We start from the raw sequence: 25,669 nt of genomic DNA, 5'->3' as shown, positions 1-25,669 counted from the left end.
AAATATCCAAGGTGCAGTAAACTGTGCCATTGGTATGATCAGATAACACAGACCGTTACCGGGATTCCTTTGCAGTTGTTTTTGTACCTGAGTGAATCTGCTGAAGATAAACCAAAACATCTGTGTTGGGAAGAATTATCTGACCTTGTCTTGCAGGCTCTTTGAGGACATTCATTTGTGCATTCATCAAATAGTTATAGTGCTTGGTGTTTATCTGTAAACCAAACAGACAAATAGCTCTGCCTCCAGGAGCTTACATTCCAGGGCCAGGAGACAGGCAATAAAATAATAAGTAGGGGCAGTGAAGGAAAGCCATGGAAATTTATTAACATTTGCTTGTCTGTAATAGTCTTACTATTTAAAAAAAATTTCTATTGTGACCGTAGTTACCTACTACTTTTTTGACACCTCTGGCGTGTCAGAAGATAGAAGTATCTTATTAGTGTTTCATAGAACCCACTTTTGTTTTGTTAGTTGTCTCAGTTGTTCTGTATTTCACTGATTTCTGCCCTAATAGTTATTATTTCCTTCTTGTTTCTTTCAGTTGGTTCTGTTGATCTTTTTCCAATGTTTTGAGTTGAATGCTTAGCTTATGTCTTTTTAAACCTTCTTGTTTCCTGATAAATGTATAGAAAGCTATAAATTTCCCTTTAAAGGAGTGATTTCACTGTGCCTCACCAATTTTGACATGTAGTGTTTTCTATCTTCCAGTTCTAAATATTTCCAAGAGTCATTTAGCAATATTTTATTTGATAGTCAAAAAATTTGAAATTTATCTCTTTAAAATGAATTTCTAATTTCATTGAAATGCAGTTGGAGAAGCTGGTCTCTATCATGTTGATCACTGGGAATGTATTGAAGGAAATACCTGGCCTGGTGCATGTCTGTTTTTGTAAATGTTCTATGTGGACCCTAAAAGAATATGCATACTTGCTTGGGTGTTGAATTGTCTATATATTTGTTAGCTCAAGGGAGGCCTAGCTCAAGGTTAGCTCAAGGGAGAAATATACTTCTCTAAGGAAGTATATTTGTGCTGAGATCTGAATGTCAGGAAGGAGCCAACTCTCTGGAAATCTGGGAGGAAAGGATTCCAGGAAGAGGGAACAGCAAGTGCAGAGGCCCTGAGGTAGGTACGAGCATGGTGCTTCCAGGATCAGAGAGAAGGTCAGTATGAATGGAGGGAGCCTAGTGGGTAAGGAGGAGGGTGAGGTGAGCTAAGGTCCTGAGAGGTAGTCAGGGGCCAGATTAAGTCGGGCCTGAGAGGCCATGGTATGGACTTTTGATTTTTAAAACAGTATATTCATTACCACTTACTAGGTAATGTGCTAAACACTTCCTGTAAGATTAATGTCAAGTTCAAAGTGATCTTATTTTATACAATGGAGGGCACATTTTGAGCTTAAAAGTACCTTAGAGATTGTATTGAGCCCAGTGCTTTTCCTTTGAAAATAAGGAAACTGACAGGAGGTATAGAGGGGGGTCTCACAGCTGGTCAGTGGGAGCCAGACTCTGGACATGCTCCCTGTCTCTTTGATAGATAAGCTCCTAAAAAGAAGGTGTCCATCTTTATATAATTTCATCCAAATGTTATTGAAAGGAATCTTATCTTGTTATGAACCCTTTTGTGAAGCAAAAACCACTCTCACACATCCTATTTACTTACTTTATAAATCTAGATTTTTATAGATTGGATTTATTTAAAGTGAGTTTCCCACAAGTATTCCTTCCTCTCCGAAAATACTCTGCTCCCTTTACTCTGACTCCTCTCTGTTTTACTTCGCCATTTGGATCTGTGTCCCCGTGAGCCAGCAGCTGCGTTCTCTTGGGAGCCACCTTCATGTCCAGGACAACCTGTCCCAGCCCTTTAGATAAGGTCTCTGTGGCGCAGTCAAAAGCCTCCACTTGCAAAGACACTCACAGTAATTACCCATTGGCACAACCTGGCTGCACGTGGGTTTTCCCACCTGACCCTCCTGGGATTGACACGGGAGCAAACCTGGGTGTACCCTGAGCAAGCCAAAGCTGATTCCAGGCGCGGCCCAGTGCAGGGTCTGCCTGCGTGTGACCTGGCTCGACCTGATCAGCAAGTGCCTTTGTGGACCTGTCCTTCAGTGCTTTATCTGAACTGGAAGGCAGATTTATTCCCATCAGGAAAGTAGAAATTTCTTTCCTGATGATGGATGGCAAAGTCAGTGCCGCAGGCAAGGTCAGTGCCTCACATTCCACCTTAAGAAAGCCAAAGGTAAGACTTATATCCGCCAACTATTGGCTCTTCCCTCCTTCCATGCAAATCCTCGCAGATATTGTTCTGGCTTTCTGGCCATGCTGGGGATCTCCTCTGGAGCATTTTCTTACCAGACACATTTATATGCACTTGGAGGACACAAGGAAATACGAACAGAAAGCTGACCCAAGCCTCTAGTTTTTGGTTTTGGCAATTTAAAAAATTGTGGTAAATATATATAACATAAATGTATGATTCTAACTATTTTTAAGTGTATAATTCAGTGGCATTAAGTACATTCACATTGTTGTGCAATCATCATCATCATCCCTCTCCAGAATTTTTTTATCATCCCAAACAGAAGCTCTGTACCCATTAAACACTAACTTCCCATTACCCCCCTTTTCTCAGCCCCTGGTGACCACTGATAACTTTTTGTCTCTATGGATCTGCCTATTCTGGACATTTCATATAAGTGGAATCATACAATATGTGGCCTTTTGTGACTGGCTTATTTCACTCAGCCTGATGTTTCATGGTTCACTCATGTTGTAGCTTGTGTCAATCAATAAATACGTCATTCCTTTTTATGGCCAAATAATATTCCATTGTGTGAATAGACCACATGTTGTTTATTCATCTGCTGATAGACGCTTGGGTTATTTCCATCTTATGGCTGTTCAGCAAGGCTGCTATGAACATTTGTTTTCAAGTATCTATTTGAGTCCCTGCTTTCAATTCGTTTGGGAATAGCTGGAACGAATGGAAACTCTATATTTAAGTGTTGGAGGAATTGCCAAGCCCAAGCGTTAGATTTTGTATTCAAAATGTATTTGTCACAATGAAAAAGAAAGAAGAGAGGTTGTATTTGGTCGGGCTGCCATAACGAAGCACCACAGATAGGGTGGTTTAAATAACACATTTTTCTCCTAGTTCTGGAGGCTGGCAGTTAACATCAAGGTGTCGGCAGAGTCTGTTTCTTCTAAGGATTCTCTCCTTGTCTTCCAGGTAGCCATCTTCTGCCTGGCTTTTCTCTGTGCTTGTGTCCTAATCTCTTCGCACAAGGATACGAGTCAGATTGGATTAGGGCTTTCATGTTAGTTACCTTATCAAAGGCTCCATCTCTAAATACAGTCGTTTTTCTGAGAGAATGGGAGTTATGACTTTGCCATATGCATGGGGGAGGGGAGTGCAAAATTCAGCCCCAAGCAAGAGAGATAAAGCCACCCATTTACCAACTCTTAATTGACTTTACCCAAAATAAATCATGGTAGAGAAAAACCCAGAAGATGGTTTTCAGGGTTGATTTCTGGGTGTTAGGAAATGCCATTGACTTTTTCTGGTATCTCTGAATGATTACATTTGTCAGTGTCCATGGCATGTTCCCGTAAGGAATGAGGTGGTTCTTCTTTGTCTCCTTTCATGTGCATTCAGGGTTAAAAGCTTTTAATAAATACTAATCTTTGTAGGGAAAAAAATGAGCTCGAATTGAAGGCTCACATTATCCTTAAGGAAGAAATGTCACGCAGATTGTGTTCTGCCTTGAACATCTTTCCATGTCATTTGCTTTCCTTCTAGGGTGTCATTTAAATAGCTGCATACGATTTGTCACGTGAGGGTGCCAGCATTTATTTAACCAATCCTCTGTTGTTGGACTTAAATGAATTTTAAAAATTCTTTCTCAGATTCTTCCTTTTCTTTCTACCACCACCACTCAATTAGTAGTCCAAGTGCTTATTGAGTCACTCTTATGTGACCCCAGCTGACCTCTAAGTAATCTTTCTTCCCCAGGTTTCCCTGTCCATCCACATTCTCATGTCTGTCTGAAGGATGGCCTAACTCACTGCTTTCCTCCTGTCTCCTGTCAGCCCAAGAATGGTTACATCTTGACTTTGTAATTTGGCTAAACATTTGAGCCTTTTTTTTCTTTTAAGATTTCCCCAAATCAGTGTCTATTTGACCTCCATCCACTGTCTTTCCAATCTGGGGAGCCAGCCAAGTCTATTTGTAATCTCGGCACATAACTTACTCGCTTCCTTCTGGACCTGGCTCGTGCCACTGGTCCTGTTTGGAATAGCTCATCTCCTCCCACCATGTTTCCGGTCTCTTCATGTGGCGAGGGCCAGCTTACGAGCTTCAGAAAGCCCTTGTGATCACTCTTGCCTATATGGATTTGGCCTTTGCGTTTTTGTTTCACTGAGATGGGACCACACAGTTCCTGAAGATACAAGAAAACAAGGAAGCCTGTGTCCCTCTCTGGATAGACTTATAATGTGGCGACTATGTCCTAAAGGTCCCCGTCGTGCTGGCCATCTGACAGTTCTTGGAACACACGCATTTCTTTCCCACTTGAGTGCTCTGTGCTGGAATGCCCTTCTTCCAACTTGTCACCGCCAACTGCTTCTTGACACTGAAATCAAGCTTAACTGTCACTTCCTTGGAGAGGCGATTCAGAAGTAACTCCATTGTTTCGATCACAGCATTATTGCTTGGTTCTTTTATTCCAAGCTGTTCTCTTCTCACTTCTTTATTTGTTGCATGTCTGTCTTCCCTACTACACCTTACAACCCGTCTTGTTCACCTGTTTATCCCTAGCACCTTCACTGTGCCAGGGTGCTCAGTAAATCTTAGCCAAATGAATTAATGATATTGGATGGAATGGGGAAGAAGGGAGACGGGACGTGAAGACTGTCTCTTGGATTTCTTGCTTGGGAAACTGAGCTGATGGCAGCTGGTGCTACCAACTGAGCTTGGTAGTTCGGGACGGGCACCTGTGGGTGTGGTGGAGGGAGCAGGGATAGTGATTTCTCCTTTTGCTTTGCCCCTAAACTATTTAAATGGAATATCCTGAGGTGGTTAAATATATGGTATGTGGGCCTGGAGCTTAGGAGGGATGCTTGGGCACTGTCCAAATAATAATAATAGCTAGCATAGTTAGACATACAATTAATACTTTAATAATAATAGGAATAATAGTATTAATAATAATAGCTAACATTTATTGAGTGCTTACTCTGAAACAGGCTGTGAGCTAAGTGCTTTACAAACATTTACACTTACAACATTTAAGACTTAAAACAACCCTTGGACACAAAGATACAACTGAAGTGTCTAAGGACTGGATAAGCTGTCTGAGGCTGCACACAGCTCATTAGTGGGCGAGCCAGGATTTGAACCCAGGTGGTCAGTTTCCAGCGTCTCTTCCCCACTGCACCACTGTGCTGGAATAGGCACGGAAGGGACACAAAACCAAGACGAGCTCTTTGCCTTTGAGGAGCTTATTTTTTGCTTGGAGAAGTAAAATATAACTTGTCACTCTCTGTTCTCAACAGGCTTGCATAAGGCCCTTATCCAAGCCTGTCAAGTACGGCAATTATTTCGTTAAAATGGCCAGGCAGTGTTGGCCCCCTCCTCCTCTGATTCTTGAAGGCTCAGGCTGATGTGACCTTGATAATTCATTAAGAAGAACTAAGGATGTTTGAAATGAAAAATACCTGCCATAGATCATCATTTATTTTAGAAACATGATTCATAACCCTTCTGGGACTGCAAAGAGGAAACTGAAATATCACAGTAAAAGCAAAAGAAGGTAGTGATGTCTGGATCTATTCAAAAGAGAGCAGAAGGAGATGGGTCAGGAAACCACTCAGGGATGACTGTACAGGATTAGAATATGGGTTGAGAAATACACAAGCCCCAGAAAGTAAAACCACACCCAGTACACTCATGTGGCTAAATTGAATAAATGGTGTGTGTGTGGGGGGTCCTCAGTTCCTTGTGGGTTCCCTGAAGCAGGGCTTTGTGTAGACACTGACTACAAAACCCAAGCCTCTAATTTTTGAGGGCAGCTGGTTAGCCTGGAATTAGGGGTGCGTTAATCACATCCTCGTTACCCCTTTGGTGAGGGGGGATTCCCAACCTAGGATTATGGGGATGGCCAAGCACATGACAGCCAGTGCTGAACAGTTGAAGCTGGCAGTAATTTATTAGTCACATATCCTCACAGCTTTAGGGAATAGGACACCACATGCCTTGCAGGGTCACATGGGGTTACATTTGGGAGCAGAGCAAACAAGCAGAGGCAGGGAGACAAGTTTACTTTGTAGTATCAAGGAGGTGAGGTCCCCTGTGATTCCCACAGGAGGCTGTGATTGATTGTTTTGGATAATTTCCATGGACTGGTGGGGAACTCAGACCCACTGTTCAGGTGTCAGCAGGAATCACATCTGGTCCGTTTGATAAGGAAGGAGCAGATGGGGAGAGGAACATGCAGTGAAGCCATTTTAGGTCCTCCTGTATCACCAGATGTCAGGCCTGCATTTGCTATTAGTCCTGGTTTCAGACCTTACAGGCCTAACACTACAGGGTGGAACAGTCAGCAGGCTCTGATGACTGCCCTCATCTCTAGATTTGGTACATTCCTGCCCCAGACCCGAAGCTCAGCAAGAGGTCTCATTCTCACCCATGTGGGACAGGAGATAGTCTAAACCCAAGGCACATTAAAGCTTTCCCCTCTTTTTTTCTGGTGGCTGATCTTTTTGTGACTTCCCAAGAGGAAGAGGAGAAGAGAAAAGAGAATCAGTCCACTTTGCTGCGTATTTGGGGCAAACGTTTCACAGAGTAGGGAAAGACTGAAATAAAAATGAAAATGTATGTCTTCCACCACCCCTAGTTCATTCTCCACACAGCAATCAGAATGACCTTTTAAAAAGCAACTATAATCTTACCAGGCTTCTACTTAAAACTATTCAGTGGTCTCTGTTGGTCTTTCTCAGGTTAAAGACCAAAACTGCTTGCCATGGCCTACAAGGCTCCATGCAGTTTGGCCCTTTCCTGCCTGTCCAGTCTTATTTCATGCCTTTCTTCCTCCTACTGTTTATGGAACAGGCAACATAGGTCTCTTTTAAGTTCTGCAAACCTGCTGTGTTTTTTCTGCCCCTGAGCCTTTGCTCATGCTGGTGTCTCTGCCTAGAAAGCTCTTTCCTCCCCTATTCACCTAGTTATCGCCTAGTTATCCCTCAGACTTTGGCTGAAGGACTCCGTCTTCAGGACTTCTCTGATCTCCTCAAAGAGGGAGAATATCCCTATCGTAGGCTCTCGGAATCATTCATCTTCATGCTACTTCTCACAAGATGCAAGTTTACATTTGTTTGAATTAGACGATTAATGTCGGTCTCCTCACATCTTTATGACAGCAGCAAACTTCTGTATCGTTGGCCTCCAGTGAGTGCCTAAAAGAAAACTCCTGTTTGCCTTTACTCATAACGCTTCTGACACCAAGTGTGTAGGGGTTCTTTCCACACCAACCAACTTGCCAACACTCCAGACACCAACTGGGTGTCCTACAATTCAGTTATGACATTAACGACCTGGAGTCAGCACAGATTCCAGAAGTTAAGGGCTCAGTCTCACCAGATGGTCCCCCATTTTAGATGCCAGTCAAAAGTTCCAGGTTGTAACCTGTATTCTGACCAATTGGCTACAAATTGGGCGTTCCCATAACCGCCTCCCGAGGTTCAGTTGTTTGCTCTAACAGCTCTTAGACCTCAGGGAAACCCTTACTTACATTTACTGGTTTATTTTAAAGGATATAATAAAAGGTACTGATGAGCAATTGTGTGAAGAGTTACATAAGGCACGGTCCGGAAGGGTCCTGACCGCAAGCTTCTGTATCTGTGAAATTGGGGTGCACCACCTCCCAACATGTGGTGTGGTCATCAACCCAGAAGTTCTCTGAACCTCATAGTTTAGGCATTGTTATGGGGGCTTCATCACATAGACACAATCAATTACTAACTCAATTTCCAGCCCTCCTCACCCTGGAGGATGAGGGGATGGGCCTGAAAGTCCCACGATCCTAACCATAACTTGGTCTTTCTGGTGACCAGTCCCCATCCTGAAGATATCCAGGAGCCCACCAGGAGTCACCTCATTAGAGCACAAAACACTCTTGTCACTCAGGAAGTCCCAAGGGATTAGGAGCTCTGTGTCAGGAAACGGAGGCAGAGACCAAATATATATCTTGTTATGTCACAGCGCCTCAATGGAATGAATGTCAGTGAATGAGCTGTGATTTGGGGATCTTCTGAGAAAAGGAAATAAAAGGAACACTTCAATAATCATGAATTATGCATTCTTTTTATTATCAAAACAGTCAAGTTAAGACATCTACATTGGGGGGAAAAAAAGACACCTACATTGCCAAGCTAGAATTAAGAAGTGTTTTCAAAAAATGGTTCCTTCTAAAAAGAGAAATGCGAGTCCATTAGCAGTTCTGCTTGAAATCAGTCAGTGTTACAAGAAAGCCGGTCTCTGATACACAGATGAAGCAGTGAGTACTGTGCAGTGACCATAAAAGAAGAATAGATTTAAGTATAGGATAACAGATCCTACAAAATGTGATTCTCTTGGGCATGCCTTTGGCCCTGGCATCATTTTATGCAGCAGACTAAAAATAAGAATACAAATATGATGCATGTTGTTATTGTAGGAAGTGGCAGACATTTTACACACATTGGCGTAACACATCATTTTCTCACCTAAAACATCTGTGGTGAGGGCGAGGGAAAGCAGTGGGTGGACCCAGTGATTTCTTGTCATTGCAAATTCTGACTCCATCTGGGGCCTCCACAAGGTGATAGAAACATGCGAGTAATAAGGCACCAAAAAATAAAGGTTTAAAGGCTCAGAGGTCATCAGAATGGAAATCTGTAGTCATTACCTAGAATTCTAGGTGTAAGCATTTCAATTCTGAAGGAGTCATATATAATCCACTTTTCAAAAATATCTCGGAAAGGTAGTAAAAATGAAAGTTCAGTCTGGCCCAATTAACTTGATTCCTGAGTTGAAAGCCAGATAAAATCCTGGGTCATAAAAAGATGGGTTTTGTTCATCTTAGTTTACATTAATACAGTGCAAAGCTGCTGGTTTTTAAAAAGTATCAAAATGGTAAATCTTAAGAGTATGTGTGAAAAACAGATCCTTCATCAGTCACAGTGTTGAATAATGGCCTGTATTTCTTATTTAAAACAGTTGTTTAGAAATAATCCATTCTAGTTCCAAAACCATGAAAAGGAAATCCTGGAGGAGGATCCTAAAACCTGCGACATTTTCATATTCTTAGCGGTTGACGTATAGAAATGGTAAGGGTTTGGGTGTGGCTTGCTTTTTAAGTAGCATCTGGACTGTATCCACTCTAATTGGCTGCAAAGTAGAGGATGTTAAAGGCATAAAGGCGGGCTTTTCCAGTTTGAACAGCAGTGGTTACTTCCAGTCAATAGAAATGTGATGTGATTGGCATGTATTGGGTAGCTCCGCAGTTAGATTTGATGGGATTCCAGGGCTGGGCTGGTGCGGTACCTGATTTGGTCTGCAGCCCTCCTAGACTGCCCAATAGAAACCTAGGCTCCTGAGGGGCTCCAGGGGTGCTCCACGCTCCCTAAGAACCTTAGAACCAGGGAAGGTATGGGCTGAGTGTGTGGCCCCATGAGTCAGGCTTGCTCTCTTGTCTCAGTTATCTGTTGCTGTGTAACAAACAACCCAGAACTTAGTGGCTTAAAACAATTTTGTTCTGTGGGTTCACTGGGCAGCTCTCACTTGAGGTGTCTCGTGAAGTTGCAGTCAGATGTTAGCAGGCTCTGGCATCATCTGAAGGCTTCTTCTCTCCCACATCTAGTGACTGGGCTTGGATGGTGTGACAGCTGGGGACTGGTGTGGCATCTCTCCTCTCCACGTGGCTGCTTGGGCTTCCTCACAGCAGGGTGGTCTCAGGACAGTCCGACTTTCACCTGTGGCTGGCTTCCTTCACGGCAAGAATGTCAAGAGACAGGGAGTGGAAGCTCCCAGCCTCTTAAGACCGAGACCTTGAAGCTGCCACAGAGTCACTTCCACTATTGGATAAGCAGTCAGAGCTGCCCAACACAAGGGGAGGAGACATAACCCTCAGGTCCTGAGGGACAAGTGCCAAAGAACTTGTGGTGACTTTCGATTCTCCGCATTCTCCAACCAGGACCCAAAGGGTTTCTTCATAGTTGGCCGTTATCCCAGTCTGACCTCATAATGAGCTGCTTTGTATTCATGTAGCTCTTCATGCATTAATAAGAAAGTTCATGTATCCTGTCTCAGTTTTTCTTCCCAGTATCTCTGTGAGATAGTAGATTGGATAAGGAGGTGCCTGAGGTACAGAGGCTCAAGGCCTGGGGGGGGTCACACAACTCCCTGGGGACAGAATCGAAACAGACGCTTGTTCCATGCTGAGGGATTCTGGTGTGTGTGTATGTGTTTACCCAGGTCTCTGTGCTCTGACACATACAGAGCTATAGCAGGGGAAAGCACATTTCCTTTTGTCTGAAAATCTGGCCACAGATCTTTGCAGGTAAAGCTCAAGGTGCAAGCAAAGGTGTCAAAATGATGGCTCAGCCCTGTGCCATCAGTAAGGACTCTTGAAGCCACTGTACTGGCTGTCACTCTTGGGAAACTCTCTCCGGATCCTCCAGCGGCAGCAGCTGGGCAGGATCCCGAAGTCAGCCAGGTCCTGGGAGCCGAAGCGCCAGGTGGTGTAGCACCTGTAGGCGCAGTGCCGCAGCCGGCTGTTGGTGGACTCCACGTCCAGCACCAGCAGGGGCTCCTGGTACAGCAGGAGGAACTGCAGGGCACGTCTGGACAGGATGAGCTTCCCAAACAGCTCTGAGGTAGTGATGCAAGCGCCCGGTTTTTTCCGACAGCACAGCTCCTCCAGGCTTCGGCGCCTCTCGGGCAGTTGGGACGGGAGGCAGTTTCCACACTGGCACCAGCCCGGGCTATTGCCGGGTCTCGTGGTCGCCTCTGCACTAAGCAGCTGGATTTGCTCTGGTTGTCCCGGAATGGGGGTTGGGTCTTGGAGAGACAGCGGCAGCCTGGACAAATCTGTAAAGTCCATCAAGGGTCTCTGAAAAATTCAAGTTTCCATAACCATCAGCAGGGACAGCCCCTAGGGTTCTAGGTTCTTTCATTTTATTATTAATTTATAAAATTACATTTAATATTACATCAATACGAGTAGCTATCATTTATTAAACATGTATCAGGACTGTAAGTCTTTTCCAAGCATTGTCTTATTTAAGCCTTTGAAGAACTTCGTGAGATATGAGAATGTGTCCTTATCTCCACTGTTCATATTTAGAAAGTGAAATTCAGAATAGCCAGGCCTCAATGCATATGTCATCTCTTCAAAGAGACCTTCGTGCCCTGACCCCCCAATCTAGGTAGTCTCTCTCCTCCCAGGTCCTTCTCTTACTGCATCATCAGATTTTACGTTCTTTATAGTTACTCGTTACTATCTGTTTCCTTGGTTATTCTCCCTCTGCATGAAAGCGTGGGCCCTGTCTACTTTATGTCTTGTCACATCCCCAATGCCTAGGACAGGCAGTACCCAGCACATGGGAGACAGTAAATAGTTGTTGACTTCACTCCACTCTCTCCTTTCCCACCAGGCTCCCTCTTCTCACGAATCCATTTGTTACACTCCAAGAGAAGGTGCCATAATTGCCATCATTTATAAATGTCTATTCTTTGTGACATATACCTTCATTCGCCAGATAAAGTCTGAGTCAAGTACATTACAACTCAGTAGTTCTTGTACATGAATGTTCGCAGCAGCACACCTTGGTTTCAGACTTTTAGCTCCAGAACTGCGAGACAGTAAATTTCTGTTGTTTTAATAAATTACTTTGTGGTAATTTATTATGGCAGCTGTAGAAAATGAATCCGTTAGTGAAGATGTCCACCCACCAGAACTGCTGGGGAGAGTGCGAATTAGAACAGCCGCTTAGAGAACGGTTTGGTCGTATCTGCTAAAGCCAAACGTATGCCTGCCTCGTGACTCAGCAGTTCCACTTTTAGGTGACATATGTTTACCATCACTGGCATGAGCCCCAAACTGAAAACTATCCAAATGTCCATCAACAATAGAAGGGATAAATAAACTGGATGTTTGTAAAATAAAAATTATACGAGAATGAACTGTTGCTATATGCAATGCCATGAATGACTCTTCCAAAAATAATGTTGAGTGAAAGAAAGCAGACACGCAACAGAATATATGTACTGAGTATATACTATAGGATTCAAATTTTATAAAATTCTAGAAGAGGTAACCACTGTGCCGTACACCTGAAACTAATATAATAGCGGATGTCAACTGTAAGTGAAAAATAAATACATTTTTTAAAATTCTAGAAGATATCAAATTAACCTTTGGATACAGGATAATGATGACTTTTAAGGGAGAGCCGGGATTGGGTAGAAGCATGAAAGAGACCTCTGCTAGTAATAATACCCACTTTTTTAACCTGGGTGCTGGTTTGCTGGTTCCATGTGTTTACTTTGTTAAAATTCATCAAGTGTGATTTGTACAAATTTCTAGATGTATTTATATTTAGTAGTAAGTTTTCTTACACACACACACACACACACACACACACACACACACACAACTATATGTTTTAACTTACTGGGACTTTTTCGCCCTTGACATCTTGCAGGCTTCTCCCAAGTAGCTGCTGATCCACCCTCCTAATGTGGAGTTCATCCACAAAGGACACATATTTTAATGTCTAGGGAAAAGAAGGTTTAAACGGTTACCTATTTTTGCATAGAATTATCAAGAATTGTCTCCCTGAACATATCTAAAGGCAAGTATTATTCCCATTTACCAAATGACAAACTGTTAAACAAGTTAACCCAAATGTCTTGCTAACCAAGAATGTAAGATTTCTGAGTTTAAAGGAAAATCAGAAACGGAACCCCATGCACCTTAATTTGTAGACTCAGAGTATCCTCAGCCTAATGCCTAATGTTTATAGGTTCCCCAAGACTATTGAAAATTTTTTTGTTGTGTTCCCTCAGTGTCAGCTTCTCTAGATTGAATATCTCTAGAAAATTATACATTGCTACTTATATTATTTATATTTTCATTAAATTTCATCCTATCCTGGGCCATGAAATAGTGGTGATTTTTACTTGCAAAGATGAACTTTTATTCCAAATTGTGTATACACGTACAATGGACAATGAATGGTGCATTCAGCTGCTGGGAAAGAACAGTGATGTTCGTGGCTCAGGGAAAGACAAAGAAACCCTCTGTTGTTTTTAAGGTCCAGAGATTTCTCGTTGATGGGGGGAAGTCAAGTGTAGAGAACCTGCTTAGTTAAGTCCAAATTGAGCAATCAGAACAATACAGATGAGCTAAAATTCTCTTTGACTAGTCCCCCATGTTAGACTTCATTCCAGAAGGAATCATTGTTACCGCTTTTTTGTATGTGTCCAATGCCTTTTTGTATACATACATGTTACCCACCCCCTGCATGTGTGTATAATACATGTAGAAAATATATAGAATGTATATGTATGTGTTTGTGTATATATGCACATATGTAATATACATGTAGAAAACACATAGAATTAATTTACATGTGTAGTTATTTTTTAACCTATATATTGTACCACATATGTTCTTCTATAGTTTGCTTCCCCTCCCCCCAAGAAACTGTCTTGGATATTTGCTTGTGCCAGTACCTGTATCATAGTGGTTATGAACATGGATTCTGAAACCAGCCTGCCTCAGTTGGGATTCCAGCTCCACCACTTACTAGCTGTATGACTTTGGACAAATCGTTCAACCCTCCTGTGCCTCAATTTCCTCAACTATAGAAAGACATAATAGTAGCACCTATCTATAGGGTTGTTGTGAAGATTTAGTGAGTTAATATAGATAAAACACTTCAAAGTGCTATATAAATGTTTCCTATTATTATCTACCTCATTCTTTTAACCTGGTGCCTGCCATTTCTTGCTATAGATTTATCATAGTTTCATGTACCGTCACCATTTGGGTGGATGCTCTTTCTTCAGTTACTAACAGTGCTGTAGTGGACGTCTTGTGCACGTGTACTACTTGGGTACTCGTGTGAGCGTTGCTCTAGGGCAGGTATGGAGAAGTGGTAATGCCAGGCTGTACGTATGTCCCATTTGTTATTAGATACTGCCAAATTGTTCTCCTAAGTCATTATGCTATTTTTTTGACTGTCCCAATTGAGTAAATCTGACAAAACTGACAAGTCCTAGAACGTAAAAATTTGTTCTCCCTACATGTTGCCTCTCCATTTTTGTTCCCCTTCTTCTCTAAGACCACAGGATTCATCTGCGAGATGGTGGATCAGGGTAGAGTCCAGAGACGTGTCCGCCATGAGGTCACACCTGTGCTTCTGGCCTGTTGGTGCCCATTTCTCAGTGATCTAACGGACTGCCCAGGTATTGGGTGTCTGACAGACACAGGGCGCCTTACCGGCTTCGGTTCCACGATGGACTCACATTTCTTCCTGTAGTAGTACTCATTGACGGCGCAGCACGCACAGCACTTGCAATAGGGATACACGTGGGATCGGCAGCACTTACTCGAGTACGTGTTGATGAGGAAGTCGATGAACACAGTGGCCTGGGAAGAACCCCGACAAGTGCCGTGTCAGTGAAACTTTTTTTTTTTTTTTTTTTTTGCCAAATCCTTTTCATAAAGCATGAGAAAGAGAACGCCTTACCAAACCAAAGTAGGAGAGGGTTGAGCCGATGTTCAGGATGAGCTGGATAACGTCAAATTTTCCTCCCTGAGAACAGAGAGGGAAAGGTTACTCGGCTGAAATTCACAGCCATGTGCTTTTGCTCCAACGTGTAATTGTTAGTTTCAACAAAGGGGGGAGTCTGGTGCTGTGACTTTGATAAGTGCCTCCAAGGTGTTCACGGCAACAGAAACTGCAGAGACTGAAAATGTGCTTCTCATCGTCCTGTTTCTGCCTTCCCAGATGTGCTTGAAACCATGATTGTTTCAAATAGAGAAGCACTGGAACCCACACATTGAGAGGAGAACCACTGAAGGTTGTTTTTCCATACACCTAGTTTCAGGCAAGCTTTCCCTGAAAGTGGTTTGAGATTACTTTGGAAGCAGAGGGAAGGAATGTCTGCACAAACTTTTCTCTTAGGCGTCCTTGTGGTTTTTATTCTCAATGGTCTTTCTACCCTCTCAGCTAAAGCTCGTTGATTCTTGTGATGCTTATCACCATGTTACATAAATAATACGCTGTCCGACAAGGTGTTGGGGGCATCTTGATTTTTCCATGCCCACCATGTCCTCCTTCCTTCTTCCGGAGACAGCACCCTAGTTTTCCTTTGGAGAACTATCTGTGCCCGTACTCAGTGTGCAGGAAAGACTGTTCCATGATGTGACCGCTGTCTGACTCGAGAGCTGGACCCGGGCCAGAACGGATATTGCTTACCACAACCCCCAGTTACAGACTGTCTGATGGTAATCGATGTTCATGCTGACAAAAATCAGCACCCCTGCCTGCCTCCTGCTACCTGCTGGTTCCTGGAACAGGCCGTTGTCCTGACCTGGTTAAGTATGTAATTTCCCATACCTGGTAGCATTCATGCACTAGTACCTGTGACTGTCCCCCTTTTGCCCTATGTAATTCTTTGGTGCCTGTTAAGTGACGCAGGGATCCATTTTGTTTTGCAGCCACCCAGGATGCACTTTGGAAGTAGTAAGTTCCCTTAATAAACTCTGTTAATTACCAGACTGGAGTGGCCTGCCTCTTTCTTCGGTCTTTTCCTTCCCTCTGCTTACAGAGGTAGATTTTCAGTTCCTGGATCTTTCCCTGGCTGGGTCTGTGTGTACTAACACTTGGATCTTGTAGTTTTTGGGGAAGGGGCCGATTCAGGGTTGGTCTAAGACCAGCCATTTAGAGTATGACATGACCCTGATCACAGTGATTAGTTGAGGTTGGTAAGCTACAAGGAGCTGCCTGACACCACCACGTAGAGGTGGACTGCTGAGGATAAGGCCAAAGCAGACGAGAACAGATGTAAGAGATGAAGGGAGGCAGATTCCTGACAACGACATTCGAGCATCTGGATCCAGCCATGTTGGAAGCCTGAAATTGCCCCTGGATTTGTCAGTTATGCGAACCAAACAAACAAACAAACAAACAAAACCCTTTTTTTTCCTAAGGCAATATGAGTTGGATTCCGTTACTAACTACTGTATTTTACAGAAGGATTTCTTTCTTTTTTTTAAGCGTCAGAATACTTTTAAATTTGACTATTAGATTTTTTTCCTCCCACTCTCACTCTTGTGTTCATCAGATGACTTGTTCATGGACAGAACCTCAAGGACACCTCTTCCCCGTCTCTTATCCCACAGGTGAGATGCACAATACCAGCTAATGACTATCACCCCAGCATTCACCCCTTGAGGCACGACAGCAAAAATTAGGACATGGTCGTAGGAATGGAGGTGCCAACGGCTGTTAGCAGAGACTTACGCAGCCAAAAACCAGGATGTCGAAACGGATCCCAAAGACTTTTATCAGAGTCCTCTTTTCAACATTGTTTTCCTTATAGTACTTGGCATATCTGTTGGAGGAAAAGGATCCATATTTATAAAGATCTGTCTGAAAGTGCTGGTATTTTAGGAAAAGAAAAATCAAAACCATAGCTAATGTAGCCTTCTTTATCCATCCTCTGGCTCTGCGGTGGTTGGCGGAGGGAAGAACACAATCCAAACCTAGGGCTTCCTCTCTGTGACCACCTGGAACCGAAGCGCCAGTTGCCCACATCACCGCCTCCACTTTTGCCGTCACAGAGTAATGAAAAATTGCTTATTGTTGAAGATTAAAAGGACCACTTTTTAACCAACACAGGATTAACAAAAAGCAGAGAAATTGAAAAACTTCAAGCAATCGGATTTATTCCTTAAGAGGGAAAAATAGGTTTTCTAGAACCAAGTGTTGGGGGGGGACGGGGGGTGAATCTTAGATAGTAATCGCTGGATCGGGGACAGGTGCCCCTCAGCAATCTCTTCTAACTCTATTTTCTTAGATTCTGTATTTATCTACTTGGCAGCCATAATCACAGGGCCGAACTAACAACTAAAGTTGTTTACATGTCCCCTGTAATCCAGCTTTTGTGAGTGCATGAAAATCATGTTACAGACCCTCAGACCATATCCCCAACCACCTCTTTGATGTAACTCTCACACACTCAGTGAATGAATCACCCAGGACCAGGTATCAGACAACTAGAGATCAGGCCTATAGCCCAGAGCCTTCCCACATGATTCAAACTAACCAATCCTAAGCTGTTTCCCCTGCCCTGCCTTGCCTTTCCCACAAGGCTCTGGGCCTTGCTTTCCCCTCCTGTCCAAACTGGGTGCTTCCCTCTGTGGCCCTGTGTATGCTGGCGTGCCTGTCCTCTTTGGGAGTGGAATAAAATTCTTATTTCAAAGGCATTCACCTCTCTGTTGTCACTCAGTCACCTTTATAAGTGAAGACTGGGCCACAAATCACAGTCCCCCCAAATACACATCTTTCACCAGTGCTGCAGTCAGAAAAAGTGGTGTGTTTTCTTTTTCGTAAGTAATTAGGGAAGCTTAAACCACATGCCTCAAGAAACCCTTAAATCTGTCTATCCTTCTTACCATCTCGTGGTGGTGGTTTTTAGGTAAGGGTATATATATTTTCTTTCCGAGTTATTAATTCACAGTCTATTTACAGGTGAAGGGAGAAAAAAACAACAGGAGACAGATGCTCTGCCACAATACAGTATGGAACATCTGAAACTCTTTTTTTTTTTTTTTAACTCAAAATCTGACGTTGAGATGGGTTAGATATTTTCAGGCGCGGGTTTCCGGCTAGAGGGGTTTCAATATCTTTACATCTGATTGTTCTCATTTCATGACAGTTCCTTCTTCTACTGCTCTATTGAGTGACTTGTTTTTTAATACACGGAGCAAGCATGGGCCACTCCATGCCTGGGGGGTGTATTATCGTTTTATGCAAGATGGTTTGACTGGGAAGGTTAATATTATGAGATAATGTTGAATTTCTGCCTTCAAGGTCTTGGTACAGTGGTTCTCAAACTGAGGGCAAGAATCACTTGGGAAGTGTGTTCAAATGCAGGTCCCTGGGCATTGCTCTCAAAGGGTGGTTTCAGAGGGTCTGAGGTGTTTCTAGGAATCTGTATTTCCAGGAAAGGTACCAGGTGGCTCTGGTGCAGGTGTTAAGTGGGCCACATTCTGAGAAAGAGTAGGTCGTGAGCAGGCATGTTTTTTTGTACACTGTAATGAATGGGTTGAATAGCCCCCTCCAAAAAAATACACCCAAGTACCTTAACCCCTCTACCTGTTAGCGTGACCTTATTTGGAAATAGATAAATTTGTAATTTTAGAATCAGATGTAATTAAGGATCTTAAGATGAGATCATCCTGAATTTAGAGTGAGCCCTAAATCCAATGACTGGGGTCCTTGCAAGATAAAGGAGAGGGAGAGTTGAAACAAACACAAAAGAGAAGGCCATTTAAAGACAGAGGCAGAGATTGGAGTGATGCAGCCACAAGTTAAAGAACACCTAGAGCCACCAAGACCTGGAAGAGGCAGGAAAGATCCTTCCCTAGAGACTTCAAAGAGAGTGTGTTCCTGCCAACACCTTGACTTTGGACTTCTGGCCTCCAGAACTGTGAGAGAATACATTTCTGTTGTTTAAACCAAGTATGTGGTAATTTGTCACAGTAGGCACAGGAAACTAATACAATCACATACCCATTCTGAACCAGAGAAGTGTACCAGGCACTCTGTGTGGGTCTGCCCCACCTACACATGCTGTCAATAAGCTGAATCACATGTTCACCTAATAAGGACCTTTTGCCAAGGACATCTTTTGGTAAAGGACAAAATTCTGTAATATGATCAACTTCTTTAAATTCCTATGTTTTAGAAAGTTATATTTTTCTCATATATCTCATACCACAGGCAATTGCCATTTCTTTTGTGTGGCTATTTGAAAATAACTTGGCCAGTTTTACCCATCAGATCTGGACAGTTTGTTTTTGGCCAAAGGTTTCTTCTGGTGCTTATTCTACACAACAAATGCTCAACATTTTGTTCTAAAAAACTTAACATCATAACAATTTCAGTTCTTCAGAAAGCTCAGATCTCTCCGGGAGCTAATGTTCTTGGGCTTGACTCAGTGACTTGAAGGACATTTGCTAACATCTGGTTGGTACATTGCCATGCGTGCTTCTGCTGATTGCTGAAAAAAATAAAAAAACAAAAAAGCAGCCTGCGAGGGCAGTCGGGACCACTGATCCCATCCTTTCTTCTTGCTAATGGCCATAAGCCTACTCAGTAGAGCAGCAGGGGATCAAAACATTCCATAAACTAGGAGCTGGTTTCAAAGCCCTGGATGAAACTATGGAGACCTAGAGGAGGCCAACCCCCCCCCCAACACACCCGCCCCCCGCCAAAAAAAACCCAAAAACCTCTTGTGTCTTGATCTCAGCTAGCCTTAGGTCAAGGCTTTCAAATTCAAATTCCTACAGAGGCCTGGCACATAACAGAAATAGGTCATGCAGGCCAGGTATCAGGCAATAAGGAATGGTGGGGACAGTGGCAAATAAAAAAAACATGCCCCTTCTAAAGGGAACCACTAATAGCTCTGGCTGAGTGCTGCTGTGTAAGTTATAAACCCAGAGTTGTCAAATGGTTTAATTTCTTTTTTTCCAAATAGTTTAATTTTTCAAGAAAAGTAGGAAGTCGAGATTTTTATGGGCAAAAGTCAGGTCAGGATCAGAGGAGTGAATGGTGCAGAGGGTCAAAACAAGAATAAATCAGCACCAAACCAAGCACCAGCCAGCTTAAGAGTGAAAATGAACCAGGATTCTAGTGAACTCATAGGGTTGAAGTCCAGAAGCCAGAAGCACACACGATACACTGCAAAGCACCTTGAAAGTGAGACCAGGCTGCAGTGAAGAAGCAGCGTGGCCCAGGGTGTCAGGAGTCCTTAAGATGTTCTTACCAAAAGGACTTCAGAGCAAGATGGCAGCCTGAGCTAGTACAGGGAGCCCACCTCCCCTCGCCCCATACACAAAGAAGCGCAAGATAAAATATTTAAAAATCATATCAATATATCACTGACCTCAAAACAGAAAGGCGTTTTCTAGGTGCTAGAGATAAGTGGTGAGTGGAGACTGAAGCCCTGTGACCCCTAGGCATGCCGGGGCCAGGTCTGTATCTGAGGAGCTAGAGTTTTAACACACTTTCAGGGAAGGGAGCTGAGGCTATGGAAGCCCTACATAGCAAGAGAACAGGGGTGGGAGACTCTTAGCAGACGAAGACATCCAGTGCCCACAGATTAAACTAAAACCTGGTCATAATGGCTAGATACCAGACAGTTCCAGCAGGGAACAACTACAAAATGATATAATCTCCCCAGAGGAATGCCTCCATGCCCCACGGCACACACAGCTTTACACAAGATCATTTCAGCGGCAGCCCACCAACAGAGATGCCAAAGCCCCACGAGCAGAAATTCCTTCCATGTTACTGTGGGTGACAGGTCAGTGTGAAAGGGGTTATACAGTGGAAAGGACCAGACGACTACCCTGTTTCCCCGAAAATAAGACCTAGCCAACAATCAGCTCTAATGCGTCTTTTGGAGCAAAAATTAATGTAAGACCCGGTATTATATTTTATATTATATTACATTATATTATATTATATTATATTATATTAATTATATTATAGACCTGGTCTTATAGTAAAATAAGACTGGGTGTTATATTAATTTTTGCTCCAAAAGACTCATTAGAGCTGATGGTCTGGCTAGGTCTTATTTTCGGGGAAACACGGTAGGATCCATGAGGTAAGAATGGGCTTCACTGAAACAAGAATAGATGGCTTTGAGAAAGAAACAAATATAAATCCGACAAGTGAGAAATATAGCCATAGGGATACCAAATCAACTGTGATACGATCTCATATAAGCCTCACGAAAGAATTGGTTACACGAAGGAAAATTCATCAGAGGGTTATCGATTATCTCGGGGTAGAGGAATTGTAGGTGATTTTTGTCCTCTTTTCTGTTCTTTTTTCTGTTTCCAAAGTTTTGTTGTGTTTTCCTAAGAGTGTGCATCCCTTTAAGAATTAAAAAGAAAAAAGATTCATACAAAAATTCAATCACCACCTAGCTCTGAGAGGAAGTCCTTTTCACTTATCTTGTTGCCTTGGGAACCAAATCTGGTCTTACTGACTGTTGGAGATGATGCAATTCAGCCAGGCCTGGGTCCCTGGGGCGCCAAGGGTGGCCTTTCTGACCTGGAGCACTGTTACCTGAAGTTGTAGCTAGGACTCCTTGGACTCATGTACGAGGAATCATTGGCTGTCCTGTCGTCAAGGCGACGGAAACTGTATTTTGGACGGCAGTGATGGAACCAACTGTCCAGGTTGCAGTCCCAGTGGATCTCAATGCCCATGATTCCTCCCTGGGGAAGACAACAAAAGGCAATCTCTGAGTCCTGCTGGGATGTGGCATGAAGCCACCGGACCTCTCCCTGCATAGCGGTGATCACTGAAGGGAAGGTTTTCTTTTTCAAGGAAAGATGCCCCTTAAAGGTTTCAGAGCCATGAGCGCAGCCCTGTCTGACACACGCAGGTATTACTATCACTGTGGCAGCTGCAAACAGCTCCCTGCTCCTCCCGTCATCAAATTGTAGGAAAAAATTAGATCTGTTTTCCTACAATGTAACTTTCAACAAACCACTCCCATAATCAAACACCTTTAACAGCTCCCCTATTAAAGGTTAAGTTGAAACTTGTTAGACTGGAATTCAGGGAGCTCCATCACATGTCTCTTCTGCTTTATCTGCCAACACGCCCCTAAGAGAAAGCTCTTATTCCAAACTGTGTACACTTTTCCCTGAACACATGTCATACTTGCATTTCTTTTTAAAATACGTCTTCATTGACATACAGTTCAGCCATTTAAAGTGTACAATTCAGCACTTTTTAGTATGTCCACATGTATGTGCCACTGTCATCACAATGTTGACGTTTTCATTTCCTCCGAAAGAACCTTTAGTCATCATCCCTGTATCTCCTCTCCTGGGCCTAAGGGACCACTAGTCTCCTCTCTCTCTCTCCAGAGTTCCTTATTCTGAACTTTCATATGAAAGATGTCGAATAGTATGTGATCTGTTGTGTCTGGCTTCTTTCACTTAAAGTTCATCCACATTATAGCATGTGTCCTTTTTGTGGTGGAAGACTATTCCTTTGTACGGATGTGCTGCATTTTGTGTATCCATTCATCCTTTGATAGACGTCTGGGTTGTTTCCACCTTTTGGCTATTGTGAATAATGCTGCTGTGAACATTTATGTCCAAGTTTTTGTGTGGACATATGCTGTCGTTTCTCTTGGGTATATACATAGGAGTGGAATTGCTGGAGACATTTTGAACTTTTAAATCTTGGCCCTCACCCTTTTCTCCCAATGAAATGTTTCTCTCCTCTCCTCTAGCTAAATCCCCTTTATCTTCTGAGAAAGACCCAGCTTACCTCTTTCCTCAGCCACCCCTGTCCTCCGCCGTTCCCCCCCTGAAATTCTAAGGAATCTCTTAATCCCTTACCTGTACTTGTACTTCTTTATATTCTACAAACATTTTGAGCACTGACTATCATATTTCATTTAATCTATGCCACCATTGCTTGTCAGACATAGAATTTTTTTTATGTTCCTCTAAGAAGAAAATACTGCCGATTAAACTGAGACTCCATCAGTTGAAGGCATTTCCTGATTTCAGAACTATTAAGATGTGAAAAAATGTCTTTGAATCATGAAATCCGGCATTTCCAGACAGTATGCTGGATGCTGGGGATACAGAGGAGTAACAGGCAGGCTCTGACTTGGAGAAAGGGGAAATAATACAGAAGAATCACAACTGTCACTTATTATCACACACTAAGCCAAGCACGCTACATACTATAGTGAATATCTAATGTTTTCGTCACTCAGCAGCTAATTCTCCTTCTTCTGCTAAGAGGACCTGGACTTTCCTTTGAGAAACACCTCTCCAACTCTCAGTGTTTTGACTGGGGCTGCCCTCTCTCCCAGCTCCAGGAGCGGGCACATGACCCAGGCCCAGTCAGGAAAGTGTGTCCCTCTGTACCTGGTGATTGGGTCAGGGATAGGCATGTGGCCCAAGGTAGACCAATAAGAGCCCTCCCTGAGACATTTTGCCAGAACCATAAGAAAAGAGGTCCTCTATTGGCTGGAACCACTGGCTATTAAGAATGGAAGTCTAGACAAGCATTATTCAATAGAATTTTTGATGATGATGGAAATACTCTATATTCATGCTGTACAAAACAGCAGCTACTGGCCACATATAGCTATTGGGCACTTGAAATGTAGCTAGTATGACTGAGTAAATAAAATTTAATTCCACCTCATTTTAATTAAATTATTAATTGTAATTTTAAATATAGTAGTAAGGGAAAGCTTCACTGAGCTTATATCTGAGCAAATATTGGAAGTACGTGAGGGACACAGCTAGTGCTATGTCTGGGTCAAGACTGTTCTCGGCAGAGGGAACAGCAAGAGAAAATTCCCGAGGTAGGAAGATGCCTTGGGTCGCTTAGCAGGTCTGTTCCCCATGGCCTTTTTACACAAATATGGTTCCATTTTTTTGGCTTAAGCCAGTTGAGTTTGGTTTCTGTTATTTGCCCCCAAAAATTACTTTTTAATTTTTTGCGAACATCATTTGAGTTGGATTTCTATAAACGGCAACTAGAAGAATCCTGACTAATCCAAGCGTGGGAGTCTACACAATAGCCTCCAAAGACATTCCTAACCTGAGGTCCTGATCCCCGGAACCTCCAAATATGTTACCATATATGGCAAAAGAGACGTTGCAGCTGCAATTAAATTAAGGATCTTGAGATGGGAAGCTTGTCCTGGATTATCTGGATGGGCCCTAAATGCTGCCTCTTATATAAATGGAGGCAGAGGGAGATGTGACACAGCATAAGAAATCACTGTGACCACTGAAACAAGATGCTATGCTGCTGGCTATGAAGCTGGAAAAAGGGGGCTATGAGCCAAGAAAGGCAAGGAATGCAGCTCTAGAAAGTGGAGAAGGCAAGGAAATTCTCCCCTAGAGCCTTTGGTGGAAGCAGTGGCCCTGCTGACAACTTGATTTTGCCCCGTGAAACTTCTGCCTGCAGAAGTATTAAAAAAAAAAAAAAAAAGTGGGTGTGTTTTAAGCCACCAAGTTTGTGGTAATTTTTTACAGCAGCCCTAGGAAATTAATACACCATGTATGTCACTCATGAGGTTGTATGTCACACATAGATGAGGTAGTGTACTGAAAGTCCTTGGCACTGTGCGTGGATTTACTGAATGCTCAATAAAGAGAACCATCGTATTAAGACCCAGTGGCCCAGCCTCTTGGCCATTTGACATCTTCCAACCCAACACCCACGCCTCATGGTACAAAGGCACCACCAACCTGAATTGCCATTTCTGAAAAATTATCTCCTGTTTCTCGGAAGATATCTCCCAGCCGGAAAATGGGACACAGTGGATCCTGAATCTTGTGAAAGGTGCAAGAAGTGTTGAAATCTGGCAAGACGTTTCTCCTGCACATAATGGAAAACAAAGAAACAAACATCTCTATTGAAAACTGGGATCCATCTCTCGTAGGATTGAGCCCATGTGGTAACTGGGCTCCATGAGGGCCCCCCAGTGATCTCCACCTCCCGATAGTCACCCTTTGTGTAGTCCCTTCCCATCTCGTACCAGGGTGGGTCTGTGTGGCCCATAGCATATGGCAGAAGTGATGGTGTCTTAACTTCCAAGGTTAGGTTATGAGAGACTACTGCTTCTATCTTGGTTACAGTGTTGCTCACTTGCTCTGTCTTTCTTGGATCCTTTGCACTGGGGGAAGCCAGCTGCCATGTCCCAAAGACACTGAAGCAGCCCTAGGGAGAGGTCCACGTGGTGAGGAACTGAGCCGTCCTGCCAACAGCCACGTGAGTGGCTGGAAGAGGATTCTCTAGCCCCAGTCAAACCTGGAGGTGACTCCAGCCTTGTTGACAGCTTAACTGCAACTTGAGAGGCCGTGAGCCAGAACCATTCAGTGGAGTCATTCCCAGAGTCCTGACCCACAGAAACTGAGATGATACGTGTTTGTGGTTTTAAGCTTCTAACTTTTGGAGTAATTGGTTACACAGCAGTAGATATCTAACATGGCCAGACATTCACTTACGTGGTGTAGTTGTGGCCAGGAAAGTCAATATTATTCTTGATGAGCACAGTGAAGTTTTCAGCACTGGTCAAGAGGGCAGGCCTGAGAGAGAGACATGCAAACCGGGGTCAGTGACCATAGGGACCAAGGGAGTCGGCGGCCCAGGGGGACCAGAAGCTTCTGGTTTCTTGCTTGGGTCACTGTGAGGAGTGAAGAGAAATGCAAGGTGGTGGGCAAAACCTTCTAAAATCCTCCAGCTTCTCCAGGAAGAATTTCTCCCTTCTTGAGACCTGATGGCATTTACTGTGACACTTCTCATACTCTGATGTAATTATATGAGT

At 43.3% G+C, this 25,669-nt stretch overlaps 2 protein-coding genes across 16 annotated transcripts in view; one reads left to right on the top strand and one right to left on the bottom strand.

Moving 5' to 3' along the window:
• IFT81 (intraflagellar transport 81) overlaps nt 1-25,669 on the top strand; it is a 148,825-nt gene that overhangs the window by 10,991 nt on the left and 112,165 nt on the right. The gene's annotated exons all lie outside the window — the stretch shown is intronic.
• Nucleotides 8,341-25,669, bottom strand: part of P2RX7 (purinergic receptor P2X 7) — a 38,428-nt gene continuing 21,099 nt past the window's right edge. For all 4 annotated transcript variants that reach the window (XM_019733948.3, XM_074321754.2, XM_074321755.2 and 1 more), the window contains 8 exons: nt 25,350-25,430; nt 24,591-24,720; nt 21,418-21,569; nt 16,576-16,666; nt 14,797-14,862; nt 14,547-14,696; nt 12,715-12,816; nt 8,341-11,150 (listed from right to left, as the gene is read on the bottom strand). In XM_019733948.3, coding sequence (XP_019589507.3) covers nt 10,653-11,150; nt 12,715-12,816; nt 14,547-14,696; nt 14,797-14,862; nt 16,576-16,666; nt 21,418-21,569; nt 24,591-24,720; nt 25,350-25,430 — 1,270 coding nt within the window. In that variant the 3' untranslated portion in view covers nt 8,341-10,652. The remainder of the gene's footprint in view (nt 11,151-12,714; nt 12,817-14,546; nt 14,697-14,796; nt 14,863-16,575; nt 16,667-21,417; nt 21,570-24,590; nt 24,721-25,349; nt 25,431-25,669) is intronic.

The sequence above is a fragment of the Rhinolophus sinicus genome, chromosome 9 (genome assembly GCF_057876585.1).
Source record: "Rhinolophus sinicus isolate RSI-liver-muscle chromosome 9, RSI-T2T, whole genome shotgun sequence".
Taxonomy (NCBI): Eukaryota; Metazoa; Chordata; class Mammalia; order Chiroptera; family Rhinolophidae; genus Rhinolophus; species Rhinolophus sinicus.
Note: the sequence above shows the minus strand (reverse complement) of the source record. Positions and strands in the feature narration are given on the sequence as shown.